Source organism: Dermacentor andersoni, chromosome 5, assembly GCF_023375885.2.
Source record: "Dermacentor andersoni chromosome 5, qqDerAnde1_hic_scaffold, whole genome shotgun sequence".
Classification (NCBI taxonomy): domain Eukaryota; kingdom Metazoa; phylum Arthropoda; class Arachnida; order Ixodida; family Ixodidae; genus Dermacentor; species Dermacentor andersoni.
The window spans coordinates 137,575,167-137,594,667 of NC_092818.1; the positions used below are offsets into that span (position 1 = coordinate 137,575,167).

A 19,501-nucleotide genomic window follows, 5' to 3' on the forward strand; every position below is an offset into this window, starting at 1 on the left:
ATATGACATCATGGATCGAAGTGCACAGGCCTTGTGCTATCTTGGAGGCGTTGTTTGCACTCGCTGCAGCCTCAGAGTTTAGATTTTGCGTGCTCCGATAGCCGAAATTTGTCGTGCCGCAGTTCCACGGTATAATCGAATTTTTTTTTCCAGATTTATAAGTTGATATATGGTGTACCGAGAGACCGCTTCCATTTCCCATGTACGATGAGCGCACTGAAACAAAAAGATTAAAATTATTTTTTGTTAATTAGCAACTATAATTACTACGCATCACCAATTACTTCGTGATCGCCACCATTGCCTGCATGTCTCCGAAGGCACCGTCCTTTTATTTTAAGATGGCTATTTTTAAATTTTACTTAAACCTTCATAGAAACACCCGGTATTGTGCAGCATGCAATGCCACTTGCGAGATTGGTGATGAGAGAAGGGAGCAGGAGAATAAATGCAGTTAGTTAGACAGCTAATTATTAAAGATCTCTTCAACCATTTCAGTACGGCAAACCTGAAAAATCCTGTATTCGTTTAAATTGCTGGCACTACACATGTCGCATGAGAACATGCTGAAAAAGAACCTGGGGCAGAAGCATTTCATTTAGCCAGTCATACATAGCTACCTTAAAGCACCAAATATGGGTGTCACTGCACATTAATTTTAGCCAACATGTTCCTATATTGCTACATGGAGCCGCCATGAATCTTTTTATGCAAGAATGAATCAAGTAATGTGCTCTTGCACATCCAGGAAGGTTATTAGGGGGCATGCATCTTAATCCACGTTTGTGACCAGCATAATTACTGTGAGCTCCAAGGACACCACATATCAGACATCTCACCCTGAATAAGCCACTAGGACTTGGCATTTTATTCTCACTGTTCAGACAGCTGACACAACTGTCAGAAAACAATGCACTTTCTTGAAAGCAGCAGCACAACCAAGAGAAGCAAAAACATTTATTCTTTCACATTCCATATTTGCAGCATTCTTGCTTCATCTGGTGGTTGATTCAGCAAGGCAGTTTACTGACAAGCTACATAAAAGCAACAGAACACCCCGACAGTCAAGCTGAGCTTGTTTGCTGCACATTATACAAAATTATAATGGCAAGCTGGGCTGTCCCTGCGAAAACAGCTGAAGCTTGGTTTTCTTTGGCTGCATGCCCTGCACGCCACCAGAAACAGTGAGTATCTTTTCCTGGCACAGTTAATGCCTCCAAATGCTGGAAAGTGCAAGCAGGCACCTTTATTAGTGTAAATGAACACACACAGCAATGAATGTCCACAGCCGGCATCAAACATTTAAAAACTGTGAGAGCCGAGAGAAAACACTGAATTTTCTAGCAGCTTGTGCTTGCAGCCAGTAGTGTACAACGCTATGTCACCCTTGTGTATCAGTGTAGACTTGAAATCCAAACACCAAGCGGCATGACCAGGCAGCAGAAATATTCAGCATTTTCTTAGATCCCATGATACGTAAACTTTTGATGCCAACTGTAGAGAGTAAACTGCTGCAACTGGAACAGATGCACGTGTGCAAAAAGTGTGCATGGCACTTTATTGGAATATACTTTGCAAATACCCGTGCAGCTGGCTCAACAGTGGCAATAAAAAAATGACTTTAGGGCATTCTGAGACACAAAAAGGCGGCAGAACAATACCGTGCGCAAGAAAAGTGCGTGCCCAAAGGGGACTTTAAAAGCACTACATGGCGCGTGTCCCAGCGAGATCAATTGTACAAGGCAGCGTCAGACTCGTCTTCGTCGGACTTGCTTTCCGGGAATATAACAGACATTTGGATGGGCCTCCGTGGCAGCTCCATTTGCTGGCATGTGATTTTCAGAAGCTGTTGTATGACCACATTACGTGCGTCAACTTCCTCTTGGAGGTTGTGGTGCTCCTCGAGCAAAGGCGCCAGATCCATGGAGCGCTCTGAAATAAGGTCCCAGAAATCTTCTAGCGATTTTGCAAACAAGCAAAATGACATGTTTCTGCGACTAGTGGCCACAGGGCACCAGTCACACTTACAACCAAAACATACTATATTGCATACCGGAAGCACAAATGGGTACGAATATAATATGTATGTGACCTGATGCGACCTTAGTTATGTCCACAAGTAGTAGTTGTAACGTACGAAGTAGCTGTCTGGTATAAGGTGTCGCAGATAAAGAACAATTGCACTGCGAAACACAAACGAATAAGACTTCCATGACCACACTACTCCAAAGCTTATGCAGCATTGCCTGCCAAGTATGAAATGGATTATAAATGAAGTTTATTCTTTCCACATGAAAATTAAATCCACGGTCCCTTGGAAGTTGACCATGGTGGAGGAAACCATAACACAATACTATATGGCATGAGTTAATGTAGTTCAAGTAGAGCGCAGATTGACAACAAAAGTATTGCTGTATCATTGCGCAAAAATGACAGGCAATTCACTTTGACAGAAATAATGATCCCCGCATATGTTCAAGTTCATTCTGGTCTTGAAAGAGCCCCTGCAACACTTTTTTAATGCCACCATATTTTCTCATGACCTTTTATTATCATGTGAAAGTGCCCAAAGCAAAATCAATCATTATATTTAATGCACACAACCCTAAATTATCGGTCTCACAAACATCAACATACAAGCAAAACGAGGGTGACCCATGCCTCAAATTTTTGCACCTCTGCGTGCCACATTTCACTTTCACATGATGTGCGTGATAGTGTGGTGCAAAATATCCGCAGAGCATCAATGTTATTTAAGGGAAGTTGGTGTGCCATGGTTGCCAAGCCTGCTCAGCCTGTCGATGGTATCACCATGGCTTCCACGGTTGGCTGCCACAGTCTGATTTCAGAAGTCATGGTGCCACTTATATGGTTACAACAGTTTCCGTGAGACGGCCATTGGCATGCCTTGTTCTCGTTATGCTGACGTGTTGTTGCTATGGTTACAATACTTTGCGCATGGCTATGTGATAACTAGGCAATACTTAAAATGACTTTAAAATGTAATGTCATTAGTTTTTTACATTCGCAATATCATGCAAACATAAATCACACATAACATTTTCAACCAATTATCACAGCACCAGACAGTGATGTCATACTCGGCGCATGAAGTGCATGAAATCGCTGCATCATGATGCTGCTATCGGTGCTGCCCAGCGATCTTTTAGGGAGTTTTGTAGGGCCTCTTTAACAAGGTTTCCACTACAGACCATACAAATTTAAAAAGTTTTATGGCCATAGGCGTGTGCAGGCCATTTCATTAGGGGGGCCAAACTATCTTACATCCCTTCCCCTGCCATCCACTTACTTTTCATGCTGTGTTGTCCAATGCGAGGCACTTTGTGGACATTCAACGCGAAAGATAAACCCACCATAGAAAATAATATTTGTTGCTTATGCAATAATCCCTTCTCACACTTCCATATTGGGATGTGCTAGGTTGTTGTGCAATGTGTATTTCGCCCAGAGCTTACTTTAGGTGACCTGCAACCATGCACTATAACACAAGCTGGTGCAAAGAAAAATATTACAGACTTTCTCTTTTTGTATGAGAAACTCCATGAAGTGTTGTTAGTTGCTTATTAGAACTCTCCTTAGTGCAAACAGAGACAGTTTAAAAAGTTACAACTTCTAAGAAATGAAAAACAACCTCCAAAAAAATCTTGCACTGTGCTTTTCAAGGTGGCAATAACAGCTCTGGATGCTAACAAACATGGATAACATGACTCTAATGTCCTAGCTTGCACACACCCTCATACTGTCTTCACTAAACAACGAAAAAGCCTGCATTCTTTTGACCAATGCCGAATGATCGAAGCATAGTTGGTAGACAGTGCCATGACTTGCTGAGAAGGCTCAAGCAACCGTCAAAAGTGTTCGTGGGACATGTTACTAATGACTTCAATGTTGACTTGTGCCCCCTCCCCTCTTAGCAGAAGAGGAATCATGTGGCGGGTATATTGCCATTCACCTGGGTGCACGCCTATATTTACAATGTTTAGATGTGTGTACATCGCACCATATACAGGCCGACCTCTCAGACTTTCTCTCATAGTAAATCTCCCTCTCTCTCGTATCATATTTGATACAAATTTAACATGGCTGCAGCATGAAGGGATTTTTATTCTAAGCTCAGCCAGGTCATAATCTGAGACAAATGGCTACTCGAAGAAGGTCAATACAGGAAGATTTTTTTTTCTATAACCTGCAAGACAATTTCACGAAATCAGAAATGGTTTAACATTTAGTTCAGATATTTCGTGTCATCTGATGTTACTCAGTTATGCAACAAGAAATATAGGGAGGCGCAATCATTGCTTAGCTAAGTATAAATTTCATTTATGATGCAACATCATCACAAGCTCCAACTAAGTGCAAATTAATAACCATGATACAATGTCATACCTGCCAACCTGTGAACATTAAAATTCATAAACATCCGGAGGATGCATCACCAATGGAAGAGTAGCACGAGGAAAAAAAAAAAAAAACTCTCAAATTGAGAAGACACCCTTTGTGGAATACGTACATACTTTATTAACAATGATTTACCTTTACATGCAGCACACAAGCAATAGCAACTTTTGAACCACTAAGACTGACAAGCAACAAGTTGTTTTTAGATCAGTGACTTTTTCCGCAACTTTGGTGTTACTGATTTCGCCTGCTTCAGGAACTTGTCTGCATAAACTTCCTTGAAGCAAGTAGCACTCTGGTGTTCTTTCACAATCGGAAGACTTTCAACAGAAGGTGCAGACACCGACGAGCTAAACTTTTTCACAAGCAGAATTTATTTCCAATGAAGATTGGTGCAACATTTGTATAGGTGTAAAACAAGCCAAAATTAGTAAAGCTTACAGAAAACTTGGGAGATTTGGTAAATTAAAAATTAAATTATAGGGTTTTACATGCCAAAACCACTTTCTGATTATGAGGCACGCCATAGTGGAGGACTCCAGAAATTTTGACCACCTGGGGTTCTTTAATGTGCACCTAAATCTAAGTACACGGGTGTTTTCGCATTTCGCCCCCATCGATATGCGGCCGCCGTGGCCAGGATTTGATCCCGCGACCTCGTGCTCAGCAGCCCAACACCATAGCCACTGGGCAACCACGGCGGGTGGAAGATTTGGTAGGTATGCAATATAATCTCATTAAGTACTGTTGCAGATTCTTGCATGCTCGTGTTTGATAGTATCATGAAACTGCCAAAAGAAACAAACAAATGTGAAACCTTAAACACCTTTAATATCTTATGCGCATAGGAAAGAAACTTACGTTTGATAAGCTGAGCCAGCTTGGAACGAAGTTTTTGAAGCTGCTCACAGTCCAGCGCAGACACTGAAACATGAAAATAAGGTTGCCTGTTAAAGAAAATGAGTACATTATCATGGGCTAACCCAATGCTACTGAAAGTGTGATTAAATGGCAATACTAAAGAAAAATTAATCAAATGTTATTTAACAATAACAATCGGGTAGAGGATTATATTGTAAAAACATAAAACAGAATTCAAATGTGCAAAACAGAATGTAATGTGCACATCCAAGACATTTGAACAACACAGCATTGTTTGTTATTTATGATGCGGGCATCATTTGCATAGCTCTGTCCTTTTCACATGAAAGGCTTAAAGTCATCATCCGCTTTTAAAGCAAGAGACTAAGTGCCCATGATGGACAGTTTCAAGTGGCAATGCCACATTACTTATGGGCACTTACATGATTGGTTAATTTCCTAACTGCTGACAAGCATGAATTAATTGCTGTTAAGTGGCTTTTATTGCAAATTGCTCACAATTTTCTTCATGTTTAATGAAAGGTGTTAATGAGATGGATGATCCTCAACAATGATGGTGGTGATGACCTTCGGTGACCATCGAGACTGCCACACATGTACAGCACGGTCCAGTATTAAAGAACAGGAACCTAACCAGTAATAAATCCAACATAACTGAACTCTTTGTTCACTTTTACTGCAAAGAAGTGGCTGATATGGTACCCTTATACATAAAAAAAGAAGTATGTGGACTTTTATGCCATACCTTAGCGATAACTGATGGCAGAGCACTAACTGCGTGCTCGCTTTTAAGCTGTACTAACATGAAACATAATTTGTCATTTTTTCCCCCACTGAATCAAGTTCCTGAGAAAGCTGTAGAAAAAATACCAGTGAGCTACAGAGCAATATAATTTACTATAACTTTTCTATGAAGCAGTATCAGTTTCATTTACCAGGAGCTGTATGTGTCGTCGCAATAATGATGCTGAGTGTGATCACGTGGGAGCAGAACATCGTGACATTTTGGCACTTGCATGAGCTCACTTGGTTGTCTGCAATGTTGCTAAATCTGGTCGTGTGACAAGTAGAACCATAGCAGACAACCGCGCGAGCTGGAGCAAGTACCAGAATGTCACTGTGTTCTTCTTCCACGTGACTACCTTCTGCGCCATTGTTGCCACGACACATACACCTCCTGGTAAATGAAACCGAAACTGGTTCATAGAAAAACAGTCACAGTAACTTCTGTAAGGCTTACTAGTATTTTTTTATATGGTTTTCAGCTCAAGAAGCTCCTTGTAATGAAGAAAATGATAAGTCGAAAATTTCATGCTCGTACTGCTTAACCATGGGCTATACCGTACACTTTGCTTCACCCTTATCACAGCATTAACTTGGTATACAGCCTTGCCAAATTAACTTATACTTCAACTCTTCCATTCCAAGAGCCAGACTAGACAGGAGACACTATTCCTGCTTTACTTGTTGCCATTCTGCACAGCTCGGCTCCCAAAAGTGCGACACAGGCAGCTTTTTAGCTGTGCATGCATGTTTTCGTGCACACACATACACACACACTAAACCACTGACCTTTAGTAGGTGGAGTGACCTTTTTCAAGGGATCTTGAAAAAGGTGAGCCCACAGACTGAAGCTGTTGGGTAAATAAACCAAAGATAACTGCCAAAGTTGTGCTTCTCATTTTTCTAAATACATTTGGCCCATTGAAAAATCCAGTTACTATGTATGTATGTATGTATGTATGTATGTATGTATGTATGTATGTATGTATGTGTGTGTGTATGTATGTGTGTGTGTGTATGTCCCGAGCACACTATAACACTGTCTTGATAGAACATTTTGAGATTGAGCTAAATAGTTGGAGCTTGAAAGAAAGCCAAGGCACTCCAGAATGGTCCTTCAGGCAACAAAACTGCCCCTATATTTGGCAAAAGGTTTGTCAGACATTAACAAATAGCCTGAACCCAGAAAAATCAACAGATGGACTGGCATGGATAACTCTGTTAATTCATGCTAGCATAATTGGACACCAAATATTGTGTGAACATGAGGCTAACTACTGATGGAAAAAAGAGTTACAGGTTCCCCAAAGAATGTTGCTACGAGTCATGATGTATCTGCAGTCAATGCCATGAGGTTGCACACAAATATTGCGGGTTGTTGAAAGCAAGGTTGTCTGTAGGATGCAACAGCATTGCACAGGTTGCTGATGCTTACAGCAATGCGCGACACATTTGCCTATTTGGTACATTGTGTTTCGTTTCCCCTTTTTTGCCACAAAACATATCGGTTGAAATAGAAACCGACACTTACATTTTCTATAAGTGGAGCCTCTCTATACCTGAAGCTAGTGACATGGTTCTAAGTATGCTAAGTGCTCACAAACATATGAGTTTCCTCTTAAATCTGGAAAGTTCTGGTAGCATCTGAAAATTGAAGCATCCATACTATTTTTTTCTGAAAGCCGGAACAACAGTACCTTGTCAGCTGTAAGCCCCAGTTACAAAAGGTTCTGCCACAACAGAAACATATTTAAACAATAAGTGTTGAACTAAGAGGAACTTAGAACATTGTTCAGGCAATCATTCAAACACACTGGAACCTAGCCTTCGCATCTCTGTGGCACATGCCTGTGGGGTTACTGCTGCTGCTGCCACCAAAGGAGTCTGAGTCCTGTTCTATGCATGTGTGATAATGCGCAGACTCTTGAATAAGAGATCGGCCACATTCGTAGCTGCATCACAATAATGAGGTGGAAGCTATCAGCATGTGCAGTAAATGACGAGCCATAGCCAATCCGAACAGCATATTAAAAAAGGTTCCACTAATGCAGCTAATTTTGAAATATTGAACTCGTTGCAAGACATACTGTGTTATGTCAAAAACATAACACAGAATGTTAAGTACTAATCTGTACAGAACAGATTAGTGCATATCAAAATGTGTATTTTATGAAGAAAAACAACATGACGTGTTATGAGACATGGCCTTGGTTGGACTTATCAAGAAAGCTGGGAAGACGCAGTGCAATTTTGTTCAGTGTTCAGAAGCTGCTTGCTTGTCTTATCAGCGTGTGTACATCCTCCACCACGTTCTACAATGTATGCAGTTATTGATAGCTCTCAATGGGCATGTGGTAGGCAGGAACTAAGCACACACATTGCCATAATTGCACTAGTATCAACTTTGATGCTACACTGGCTACTCAGTGCACTCTTCTTAAAAACAGCTAAATGCCTTGCTTTTACTCATGTATGCAGACAACCAGTTTGGGTATAACCTCAATATTCTATGCCATCTTTCCATGGTATGCTACATGAAATAGGTGCATATCTGAAGGTCAATACGGCATATAATATTTTGGGTTAATTAAGAATTTAAAACTAAAAAAATGTTAGAAAGCAGATTTTCGCCATGCAATGGCTGAGGTGCATCCCGACAATGAAATGCAATAGTGCAATGCATGGTGCATAAATCTAGTGACACCTGATTTCCTAGCAGAAAATTGAGCAAAAATAGTAATCGGAGGCTGGTGGTGCTCCTTGCGCTGAATTACACCATGTTTTTCTGAAATGCTTTTGGCTCCGAAACCACATCAGTAAACATATATGTATATGCAATAGCTTCATGTGAAAATTAAAGAGGCTATGACCTACACTCTTTCAAGGATTTCCATTCCCAACCTATGTGGTCTCTTTCAGCGGGCCGTGAAGAGTGTGACTGGCTGTGTGGAGCCTTGTCCTTTTCAACTCTGCTAGCTCCACCGTGAACTTTGGCGCTCTCCCAGAGATATGCCTCATGAGGGCTTCCATCTTCGTCTTCTCTGGCATTTTCTATCCTGCCAGCTTCAGGCGGCTTGTTGATAATGGGCACTTGACTTGTAGCAAGCAAAGGCGGTTTGCTTACATGACTGCTATCTCTCGTGTCAGCGGCCATACTTCCGAAGGGGACTTTCACCTAACAAGTCAGACCATGAACGAGTTGACATGGCAGTGTCCCGGCACTTGCTTAAACATTTACCTGAAATAAAACACCACACAATGAAGTGAATGGGTTAAAAGAGGGCAGCGGATGGAAGCAACTAGTACATTTGAATTGCACGTGTTTTTAGGACACAGCTGCACAGAGTATGCTTGTTCCTATGTGGACAGTGCGAATAATTAAGTGGGAACTAGTACAAATTATGTACAGAACAGATTAGTGCATATCAAGATGTGTATTTTATGAAGAAAAAAAGTAAAATAAAAGGGCAGTTGAACACAATTGTTTACAACGTAAATTATAAGGAATTTATTTTTCCCCCATAAAGTCGCTTGAAAAAAATGTTAGCGCATGTAAAGTAGGGACTAAAAAAAAAGTCCCAACTATTATAAAGTTTATTTCCTGCAGTTCTTACAGAGCTACGTGTTGGATGGGAACTCGTAACTTTCGGACACATAATTTTTTACAAAGTTCGCATACACATGCATCTTTAGTTTAGGCACGTGTGTGCATACTTTACGGACACTTCAGCGTTAAACAAGTTCATCGTATCAATGCAAAAAACCGTTCGTTCCTTGAGAAAGGAGAAAAAAGGAAGTAGGCACCGGCAGCTGGAGGCAGAGCGCTTGGAAGAGTGTCTGAAGTTGGAATCGAACGCACGAAACGGTAAGGAGCAAGGGATAACAAACAATAAATCCTGAGACACAAGTGTTCAGACGTATATGCACAGATGTTACCAGCAGGTCTCCTACTGTCTGTCGCGCACTCTTTCGACAGGACAATTTATATAGCTGCGGAGAACACTTTACGGTTTCAATGCTTACTCCTTTATCAATTTGGGCGCGAACGAAGTTCTCCAAGGGAAGTACGAAATTAATTTTAGCTCCGCCTTGGCGGTTGCGGTATTGACGTGTCCACAACACCCGGCGTGTATTCAAAACACACAAGAAAAAGAAAAAGAATGCGGCCGCTTTCTCTGTCCAACGCATCTGCTATCTTAATATTGCCCACTATAAATATTTCTGTACTAAACCACCAGAGAAGTCCAATGTAACGAACGCTGGATTTCGGACTGCTGGAGTTTCCAGTCACAATACATTTTCGGGAAGTGATTCCGACTTACCTCGCGGTGTTGTAGATCAAACGCAGGTACGACATGAGCACAGCGCAGGAAATCTTTTTGCTGAATTATTAAACACTGCTTACTTTCCCATCTCGCGCCCACGTATAGCGCCTGGAGACGCGGAAACATGCGAAAACGCGATATCCGAAAACGCAACTAGCGCATAGCGCAACGCGCAACAACACAACTGCGCCGTAGTTGCTTGCAGCGCTTACAACATCCTAACACTTCGACTGAAACATGCTGAATCTGTCAGCTAAACATAAAGCAATCAGCGCTAATAACTCAAACCATATAAATAACGTAGTAAGAGCCAAAGTTAAAAAAAAAATGTTCTGTTGAAATATTACGATGTTTACAAAAAAAAAGGTCACAAAATTTATGGCAAATAAAACAGCACTATATTTTAGACGTTCTGTAGAACAAAAAACATGATGATGTATTTAGCAGCGTACTTGTGTTCATAATTCAAGCATCTTATTTAGATAAGGACACGAGCGTGGTCATAATTTTTCTCAAATATCTAACAAAACAAGTGGTCCTACATGCGCGCACGGCGGATCATCTGGCAACAACTGAGTAAACGCACCAGAGGCCGAAAAGCGCAAATAAAATGGCCGTTCTGTGATTGATTTTGTTTACGAAGTGGCCAGTTGGTTATGTTGCTCTTCTCTTTTAGTTCGTAGCGCGTAAACAAAAAGGACAGAACTCTTTGTGATCACCAATGGGCAACACCGGTTCGGGCAGCAAGCGTGACCGCGCCTATTCGACGGACACGGACACGCCATCGTCTCCGGGCAAGGATGACCGCGCTTTCGAGTTCACGACGGGCGGCAGCTCGTCGCGCAAGAGCCGCTTCATCTACCAGGCCTCGCTCGACGACTCGGACGACATCCCGAGCTTTAGAAAGGGTGGCGACTCGGACATGCGGCCGCGCGCCTCAACGATTGAAGGCAGTGGAGGCGGCCAGCCAAAGGCCACGCTGCCCACCGTGTTCAAGTGGGAAGGCGGCGGCAAAGACGTCTGCATCAGCGGCACCTTCACCAACTGGAAGCCCATCCCGATGGTGCACAGCCACGGCGACTTCGTGGTGATCCTGGACGTGCCCGAGGGCGACCACCAGTACAAGTTCATGGTGGACGGACAGTGGGTGCACGACCAGAACGAGCCGACCGTGGACAACGACATGGGCACCAAGAACAACCTGATCAACGTCAAGCAGTCCGACTTCGAGGTGTTCGAGGCACTCGCCATGGACAGTGTGAGCTCGGGCAGCGGCACGCAGAGCGTGTCCGGCTCGCCTCCGGGCGACTACGCTCAGGAGCTGCCGCAGGCCAAGCCCTACGAGAAGGCGACGGGACCGCCCGTGCTGCCGCCCCATCTATTGCAGGTCATCCTCAACAAGGACACGCCGCTGCGCTGCGAGCCCACGCTTCTGCCCGAACCTAACCATGTCATGCTGAACCACCTGTACGCTTTGTCCATCAAGGACGGCGTCATGGTGCTAAGTGCCACGCACAGGTACCGGAAGAAGTACGTCACGACGCTACTGTACAAGCCGATTTGAAAGAAAAGCTCCCGCATGGCCAGTTTTTAACGGTGTCACGTAGCCGTATACGAATAGCCACAGTTATATCGTGCCCTCCTCCGCATTTTCTATTATTTTTTTCCCTTCTGTTTGAGACGCTTCTTTCTTTTGGGGGGCAGCTTTAGGATGTTATAATTGCCACTCGCTTGTTGTGTTTATTAAAGTCTATTCGGTTGACTTACTACCGGTGATGCATTCCATGACCTGTCCTCTAGATGCCTGACTGTTGACGATGACTCTTGCGTTCCTTCAGGCAATAATGAGATCTCAAGTATGACATCGCCAATGACTGTCTGTGCATGCATCATGCGCATAAGCCGTTGCAAGGTGCATGGTAACTGAGCAGCTAGATGTGCCTGGATGTCCGTCCTGTCCTTGCACCTTTCAATCCGACAAGCATTGCCGCAGATGACGTAACCAATGACTGTTTTACTGTAGAAAGCGTCTTTGATGTGTAAGCAGTTTGGTAGATAACTTATATCAGTAGGTAATCAAAGGTGCCAATCGACAGCAGTGTGTTCTGGCTGAGCTGATGCAAACAGTCGATCAAACATATTTCATGCAGCTAATACACCTCATTGCCATGTATGGTACCAAACTTGCTATGCGCCAAGCTTCCCAAGCGAGGTTAACATTATATGTGTTCTGCATGGAATTGTATGTGCCTGGAATATAAAAGCACAGCAACTGGCCTGTGCCATTGTGGTGCTTACCGCCAGCATTAAGTATAATTGTCTACAGCATTTTTATGGCCCTGAAAGGGTTGACCAGAGGAGTAGGTTTGTTGGCTGGTGGTAGATGTGCATAGACGTACCAGCAGCATTCCTTGCATTTGGAGTGGGTGTTATGGAATATAAATTGACAATATGCATCCCTTTGCAATGTGAGATGACCCGTCTGAAGAGAAAAAAAGACTGTGCAGCCCTCCTGCTTTTCCTGATAAAGAGAGCTTTGTTATTCAAAACTAGCTTGACTCTGTCTGTCCTGCAAGAACCGAACACATCGGCAATATGCACTACATGTACTAAAATTAAGTTCTGGATTACTTGTTATGGTTATGACGAAGCATTTACTTTGGGATAAGAATTGAGGCTTACTCTTATAGGCCTTTGTGTTCTATTTTATATACACCTTGTATTACATCACTAGGAGTGCCGCGATTACATGGCAGCTAAATTGCTGTCCGGTCCCCGCTCAGGTTTCACACAGAGCTACCACTTTACATGGTTTACTTTAATACCAAATTTGTGGACATTACAACTCCCAGTTTCGCCCACAATAAATCCGAAGTTCCACTCAAACATGTTCCACACCACTCAAAACATGTTCATTTCACTGCAAAAGTATGCTGATGCCATCTATGACTGCTACATAGAACACATTTTCACTATAGCCATGATGGATGCCATCACCGTTATGTTGCAGCAGAATTGAAAATTGCTTTGGATTTATTGTGGACTAAACTTGTAATGCGTGTAACTATGGTATTATAGTAAACCTAACGTAAAATGGTAGCTCTGTGCAAAATCTGAGTGGAGATCAGCCAGCTATTTATGTAAAGGAATCATGTATACCTGGCATTCACGTTTATGCAACACTCAGTTTGCATATACAAATAGGCCTAGGCATGTGTCGGTGCTTACATGATCATACACAGCAAATGGCTGTTTTACCCATCTTTCCTTTAAAACCTACCTAATCCTGTGCACTCTTGTGCAATCCTTGGTGGGGGAGTGGGGGGGGGGGGGGGTGGGCACGGGTGCTATATGTGCTGTGTTTCAGCATGCTACAACATAAAAGCACCATTGTTGCTCTTCCTTCTTGGGTGCCAATGACAATTATTTTTCAATACTTATAAGCAGCTTAAACTGCAAAAACTTAAGCAAAATCAACTCTAGTTGAAATCTACATAATGTGAAAGCATGTTTGGCATGGTGGAGAATGGTTATTGAGAATCATAACCGTTCTGCAGCGAATGGTTACTGTTCCTGTGACGTGTGTATCCTATGGGTCTGCCTTTGTATATATACACATATATGAGTATGGGCGCATACCCAGTGCCACTCCTAACCACGGTGGCTTAGTGGCTATGGTGTTGCACTGCTAAGCACGAGGTTGTGGGATCAGATCTCAGCTGCGGCGGCCACATGTTAATGGGGGCAAAATGCGAATATGCGCATGTCTCTTGCATTGGGAGTCCCCCACTATGGCGTGCCTCATAATCAAATTGTGGTTTTGGCTCGTAAAACCCCAGAATTCAATTCAATTCAACCCGGTGGCACTGCTTGTGTGCTTTTTGAGAGATCTGCAGGCACCTAGGGTGGGGCGACCGCAACATTAGCAACCTGAAAAGAGTGGGACCACTCTTCTGTGAACCTTTGCACTACTACAAGTGTGACCTCAAATCCAGAGCAAGGTTGCCCAGCCTTTGATGCAAACCAACTTCTCAAGAAACGTATTGCTGTCATGGCACAAAACTCATTTTGACACAAGTCAGGTCCTGTCAAACTATGTCCATGTCCCTATGCAGAAGATATCACATTCCTACCCTACATGCTCACACAAGTACTGAACTGGCCTGTCATAAACGTGGCAGCATTAGTTGCACAAGCATGGAATACCCAACAACTTAGTAATGAACTCTTCTATTCTCTTTAAAACGTAAGACTCATTGCTGCAGGTAATATACTGACAGATGATAGCTTGGGTGCTTACTTTCATTGGTGTAACTAATGGCTCATAATTACAAGAATAGCAGTGGTCTTGCTTTGTATCAACTGGTCATGGCTGGTCAAATGTGGTACCATGGTACTGTTGGGCTTATAGTGATAGTTGGCCACAAACACTTACACAGACATACTTTGCTGCGGGTGGCAAGACTTGTGGCAAACCTTGAAGTATTGGGGCATGCTAAGCTTGCTCGCGACGTTCTACAATGCTACATGCACATGCGCACACTGGGTAACTCAAGATGGAAAAAAAAAAAACAAGGTTTGTTTTGGTGTAGGAAACACCTGTAGTATTCAGATATGGCCATTGCCTCCTTTTAGAGTACTCCCCTTTGTGCTATCACGTACAACAACCAGCAGCTTTCCCATTTGTAGGGAGGCGCTTTAGAAGTTCCCATTTTGACACAGGTTAAGCACATAGTGCAACTTGTGCAAGCCCGAAGCCCGAATGACAGGTCCGATATCACTGGTCTGATATCTTCAAAGGGATTCTAAACAGAAATATAAGCCTTTTTTTGCCATGAGACAAGGTACGATAAGCCAGGAAAGACGGTGGAATGAAAGACGGGTGGTGCCACCGCTTTGAAGTTCCCAAATCTGCTCACTCTAGGAAGCAGGTTTCTACACTAAACCAATGGTGGCTGCCAGTTCCTAAGAGGGAGCTTCGGTGCAGAAGTTTTTACCTTAACATGTAGGAATGGAGAAATTGTGTTGCTCAGCATTCACTTTGCTGACCTTAATGACGTTTGTTGCACTTAAAAGAAAATGTTAAAATCTAGTGACTATGTGAAGCAGATTTTTGATAAGGGCAGTACATTATTAACCAAAATTCCCAAAAAAGGTGCTATTGCAAAAACTCATGTCAAGTTCAGAACTTTCTAGCTAAGAAACAAAAAAATGTTATCGCAATTGGAACAGCAGTTCAAAAAAAAAAAAAGAAAAGAAAGAAAGAAAGAAAGTTACTATACAACCACTCCGAAAAATTGCACTAATTTGCAAGTAGGACTTCTGCAATACCCTCATAACCATTGCAACAATTCCACACAAGCAGCAATTATATCAACTTTGTCCAATTTAGATGCTCTAATATATGCAGTTTACAAAACTGCAATATCTGTTTTTGGTGCAGATTTATTGATTTCATAAACTTTGTGCATTTCGTCTTATACTGATTTTCTGGCAATTTTTGCAAACAGTACGAGGTCCTAAATTGAAATTCTGCTTCCTACAGTTGCGATGATTCAACTTTTTCTCATATGCAACAAATTTAATTCAAATTGGTGCAGTGGTTGTCTCATAAGAGTCTCTGCATTTCACATGCATTTGAATAGGGAGATTGCACTTGGGCCTGAGGTAAAGGTTCCTCTTAAGTCACATTATGCTCTTTTCACAAGAGGTAACAATCCAGAAGAAGGTGTGTGTTTCTTTTAATCAGTGCTGTGTTTGAACTTAGCATGCTCATTTGGTGCGTACTCGGTTAATTTTAACCCCTTAACTGCCAATGATGAGTTAACTCGTCATGACAAGGGTTGCAATACTTTGTAATTTTGACACATAAATAATATGCACTTCTTGCTAAATTTGTCAGCAACAGCAGTAAAATTAAGTTGGATGGGCATTCCTGGTATACCTTCTAGAAAAATTTGCAAAATAAATGCAGGTTTACATTAAAAAAAATTTGTGGTTTTCATTAATTTCTCGAAATTTGCCATGAAAGTAAGGGGCCCTGCAGTACTTTATGAATGTGGAAAATCTTTCTGCTGACTAGACAATGCTCTTGCGAACAGCTGAGCCAAAAAGCACACCTGTATACACAGTAAGGAGTGCACGAGTTTTCCTATAAATGACAGTTGCTCTTCTTATTCAACTTGCTAAAATTCTGATCACGTCTTGTGTTTGTTGCGATGCGCCTGATTATCAGTACTAGAGAAATTTCTTTAGACGTAACAACTGCTTCCAGCAGTGGCTAAGATGCCGATGACACGTGGGTGGTGGCATCTGGTGGCTGATAATGATACCTCTCTGCCAATACTGTGGCCTCCGAGATGGAGGGTGCAATGTACAGTACAAGCGATGCTCAACGAGAACACACTATTAAAACTTTGACATTCGACTATTGGCTGCAACCTAAATATATGAAGGCATGCATGCTATACTTGTATGATGTCTGCCTGACAGGCCTACAAGAGAACCTCTTTTCTGATAAGGTCAAACAAGTGTTGCCACTATGTTTGACTTATGTTTCCAGTGTTCTTTTTAGGACTGGATCATACTGTACCTGCCTACACCAAGGCTTATTACAGAGTAATGAGGGCTTTGTTCCACAATGGTTTAGTTGTAAACATTTGGAGCACAGCAAGAATGATGGTGAACGTGCAAAGGTCTTTCAGTGGCAGCACTTTTATGCAAATACCTCATGTTAAGTTTATAAGGGAGGCATTTAAGATGCTTTTTTGTTGAAAAATATTTGTCAGGGAACCTGTGTTTGTAGTTAGCTTGTGCTTAGTACATTATTCGAAACATCTTTCTTTAGTGGATTCTAGAGGAGTCTTTTACAAATGCATTCTACACTTTTCCTAAAAGGTTCTACAAGGCCTCTTTGAGGTTAACACTAAACACATGACAAGGACAATATAGCAGTGACCTTTCTGTTGAGAAAACATATGACAATAAAAATGCGCTTAGCGGCTTTTTGTAGAGAAATGGGTCTATATATTTTACACCAGGAAATGCCGGGGTCTTTATTTGCTACCATTTAGCTTTACCTCATGTTTATCGCCAGCTAGCATGCCACTCAATGCAGTTGTTTTTGGAAAATTTAACAATACTACTGCATACAAAAATAATGTTAAAGGACCCCTGACCAGGCCCCAGTGAAAATTTTGGTTATATGCTACAAGCTGTAAAACACCGTCTAAATTTTCAAATCAGTTCATTATTGGAGGACACAGAAGAACCGAACTGTCCTGTCACCATGCTGCCAGGCGACAAGAGTCACTGCCAATGGAGACACTTCTAACTCTGGCTGTAGTAGCATTCTCAAGCGGTGTTCCTTTCCTGCCTTCTGCCATACTGGAGCCGAGGAACGTACCGCAGCGTCGAGCCCCGCCTCCTTTATTGCGGCAGTGTGCCTTCTGCATTCGATGATCACTTTACAACACTTCTTCCCCTGTGCAGGCTAGTGCTGTTAAACGGCTGGCACATGCATCGTGCTGCATAGCAACAAATCGCATCCCTCATGGCAGCTAGCATCTTGAGATGCTATGTGACATTGCACTGCCTTCGGTATTTGCCCAGGTCACCATGCAATGTTTCATTGCCAAAGTACAATAAATAAGTCGTTAAGCAATCCTTGTTGTCATCTTCCTGCCATCCCTTTGCCATTGTTATCACACGCACATGTCACACAAGAAATTGCTTACTCTACTCTAAGACGTGTTGCACCATCTGATGGTGGAACCCCAAACAATGCTACATGGCCAGCTCCCTGCAAGTTCCTACAGTGCATCAGATCTGCATAATTTATCTTGTAAGTCAACAAGTTTGTTTTGTTTTAGGGATCAGTAATCCTTGAAAGTGTGTCTGTGACATAAGATGGGTTCTCAAAAATTAATGTTCCCTTGACTTTTCATGACCAAACAGTCTAAACGTCATGCTTTATCGCGTCAGAACCAATGACAGGCATTATTTTTTCTCTATGCGCTAAGCTTAGTGATTTACCATTAAGCAAATTTTGCAGTAAGGAAGCGCTCCAATACATTTTAAATATGTATTGAAGTTTGTTGACATCGTAAATGAGCACCTACATATGGTCGGAATTGTGTGGTCTCATGGCAGTTTTTTTTTTTTAAACCTTCACTTATCATCAGTGTATTCATCTAGAAGTCTATCATTGTTTTCTGTTTGTCAATATATTAATTTCTTGCGTATAAAATTGTTGCCATCGAAGATCCCGCTGCTGCTCCTCAATTTGAATCGGGCCATACGGAAGACTTGGCCTCTCCATGTGGCTGCCGTCCATGCCATTATGTCTTTTGTAGACTCTTTATTTAGCTCTATATACGAAGTGTACTGCTTGGTGGGTGCAGATGCTCAGATTACAGGAGTTGCCCTGCAGTTCTGCTTGGGTTCAGGTTACCGGTTAGGTTATGGTTAGGTTCCGGTCACTTGAGCCTCAACAGACCCCGGCAGGGTGCTCAATTGCCACATGTTGCTGCCTAGGTCATTGTAGACAGAGAAAAGGGATGCCACTCTCAGTGGCAGGTCACCGCTCTTTGTGCATCAGAGGCGCTGACCCCACACATAAGAGGTGCCGTAGTCCACAACAGATGCTGCCACTGCAATTTTTTGTCCACCTCATTTTCTAGCTTACAAGAGCTCTGTTTTTGTTATGAAGAATTCATTATTACAGAAGCCTAATCTTTCAATCTAGCTCAACACAATCTTTGCCTTTAGTGTCCCTTTAAATGTAAGATCTACTGTCACTTCCATTTGCCCTTGATGTAAGGCGCAGATCATGGCTACATCAGCCAGTGCCATAGATGATGTTCAATAGAATATGTTCACATTCACAGTATTCAATTCGCATGTTTGCAGAAATCAACAATTTCATTACTATACATTACAGCACATTAACACATTGAAAACAGCAGTCAGTTGTGAAAGAATTCCGGCGTTCGCACCGCTTTCAAGCTGAAGACACCTACTTGACTCACCTTGCTATACACAAGTCTGCCACTAAATGTGACCAGTGCAGAATTAAAACAAGCAAGCCATGA

The 19,501-nt window shown here is 42.3% G+C and overlaps 2 protein-coding genes across 2 annotated transcripts; one reads left to right on the plus strand and one right to left on the minus strand.

Annotated features, from left to right (window-relative positions):
• Window positions 1–939: 939 nt before the first annotated feature.
• LOC126531236 (uncharacterized) lies at window positions 940–10,619 on the minus strand. Its single transcript, XM_050178680.3, has 4 exons — window positions 10,407–10,619; window positions 8,959–9,322; window positions 5,281–5,343; window positions 940–1,932 (listed from the first exon to the last, which is right to left on the minus strand). The coding sequence occupies exons 2-4, from the start codon at window positions 9,236–9,238 to the stop codon at window positions 1,730–1,732; spliced, it is 546 nt and encodes a 181-aa protein (XP_050034637.1). The 5' UTR covers window positions 9,239–9,322; window positions 10,407–10,619; the 3' UTR covers window positions 940–1,729.
• A 337-nt stretch (window positions 10,620–10,956) lies between these two features.
• alc (5'-AMP-activated protein kinase subunit beta-1) lies at window positions 10,957–12,958 on the plus strand. The gene has a single exon (XM_050178682.3). The coding sequence runs from the start codon at window positions 11,131–11,133 to the stop codon at window positions 11,971–11,973; it is 843 nt and encodes a 280-aa protein (XP_050034639.1). The 5' UTR covers window positions 10,957–11,130; the 3' UTR covers window positions 11,974–12,958.
• Window positions 12,959–19,501: the final 6,543 nt, after the last annotated feature.

Bases quoted from the DNA above. Each gene is read 5' to 3' on its own strand.
- LOC126531236 (XM_050178680.3), bottom strand. From the start codon at position 9,238: ATGGCCGCTGACACGAGAGATAGCAGTCATGTAAGCAAACCGCCTTTG. The intron at 5,344-8,958 runs GTAGGTCATAGC...TTCATGTTTCAG, and splicing joins ATGGAAATCCTTGAAAGAGT to TGTCTGCGCTGGACTGTGAG. The intron at 1,933-5,280 runs GTAAGTTTCTTT...ACCTTATTTCAG, and splicing joins GCTGGCTCAGCTTATCAAAC to AGCGCTCCATGGATCTGGCG.
- alc (XM_050178682.3), top strand. From the start codon at position 11,131: ATGGGCAACACCGGTTCGGGCAGCAAGCGTGACCGCGCCTATTCGACG.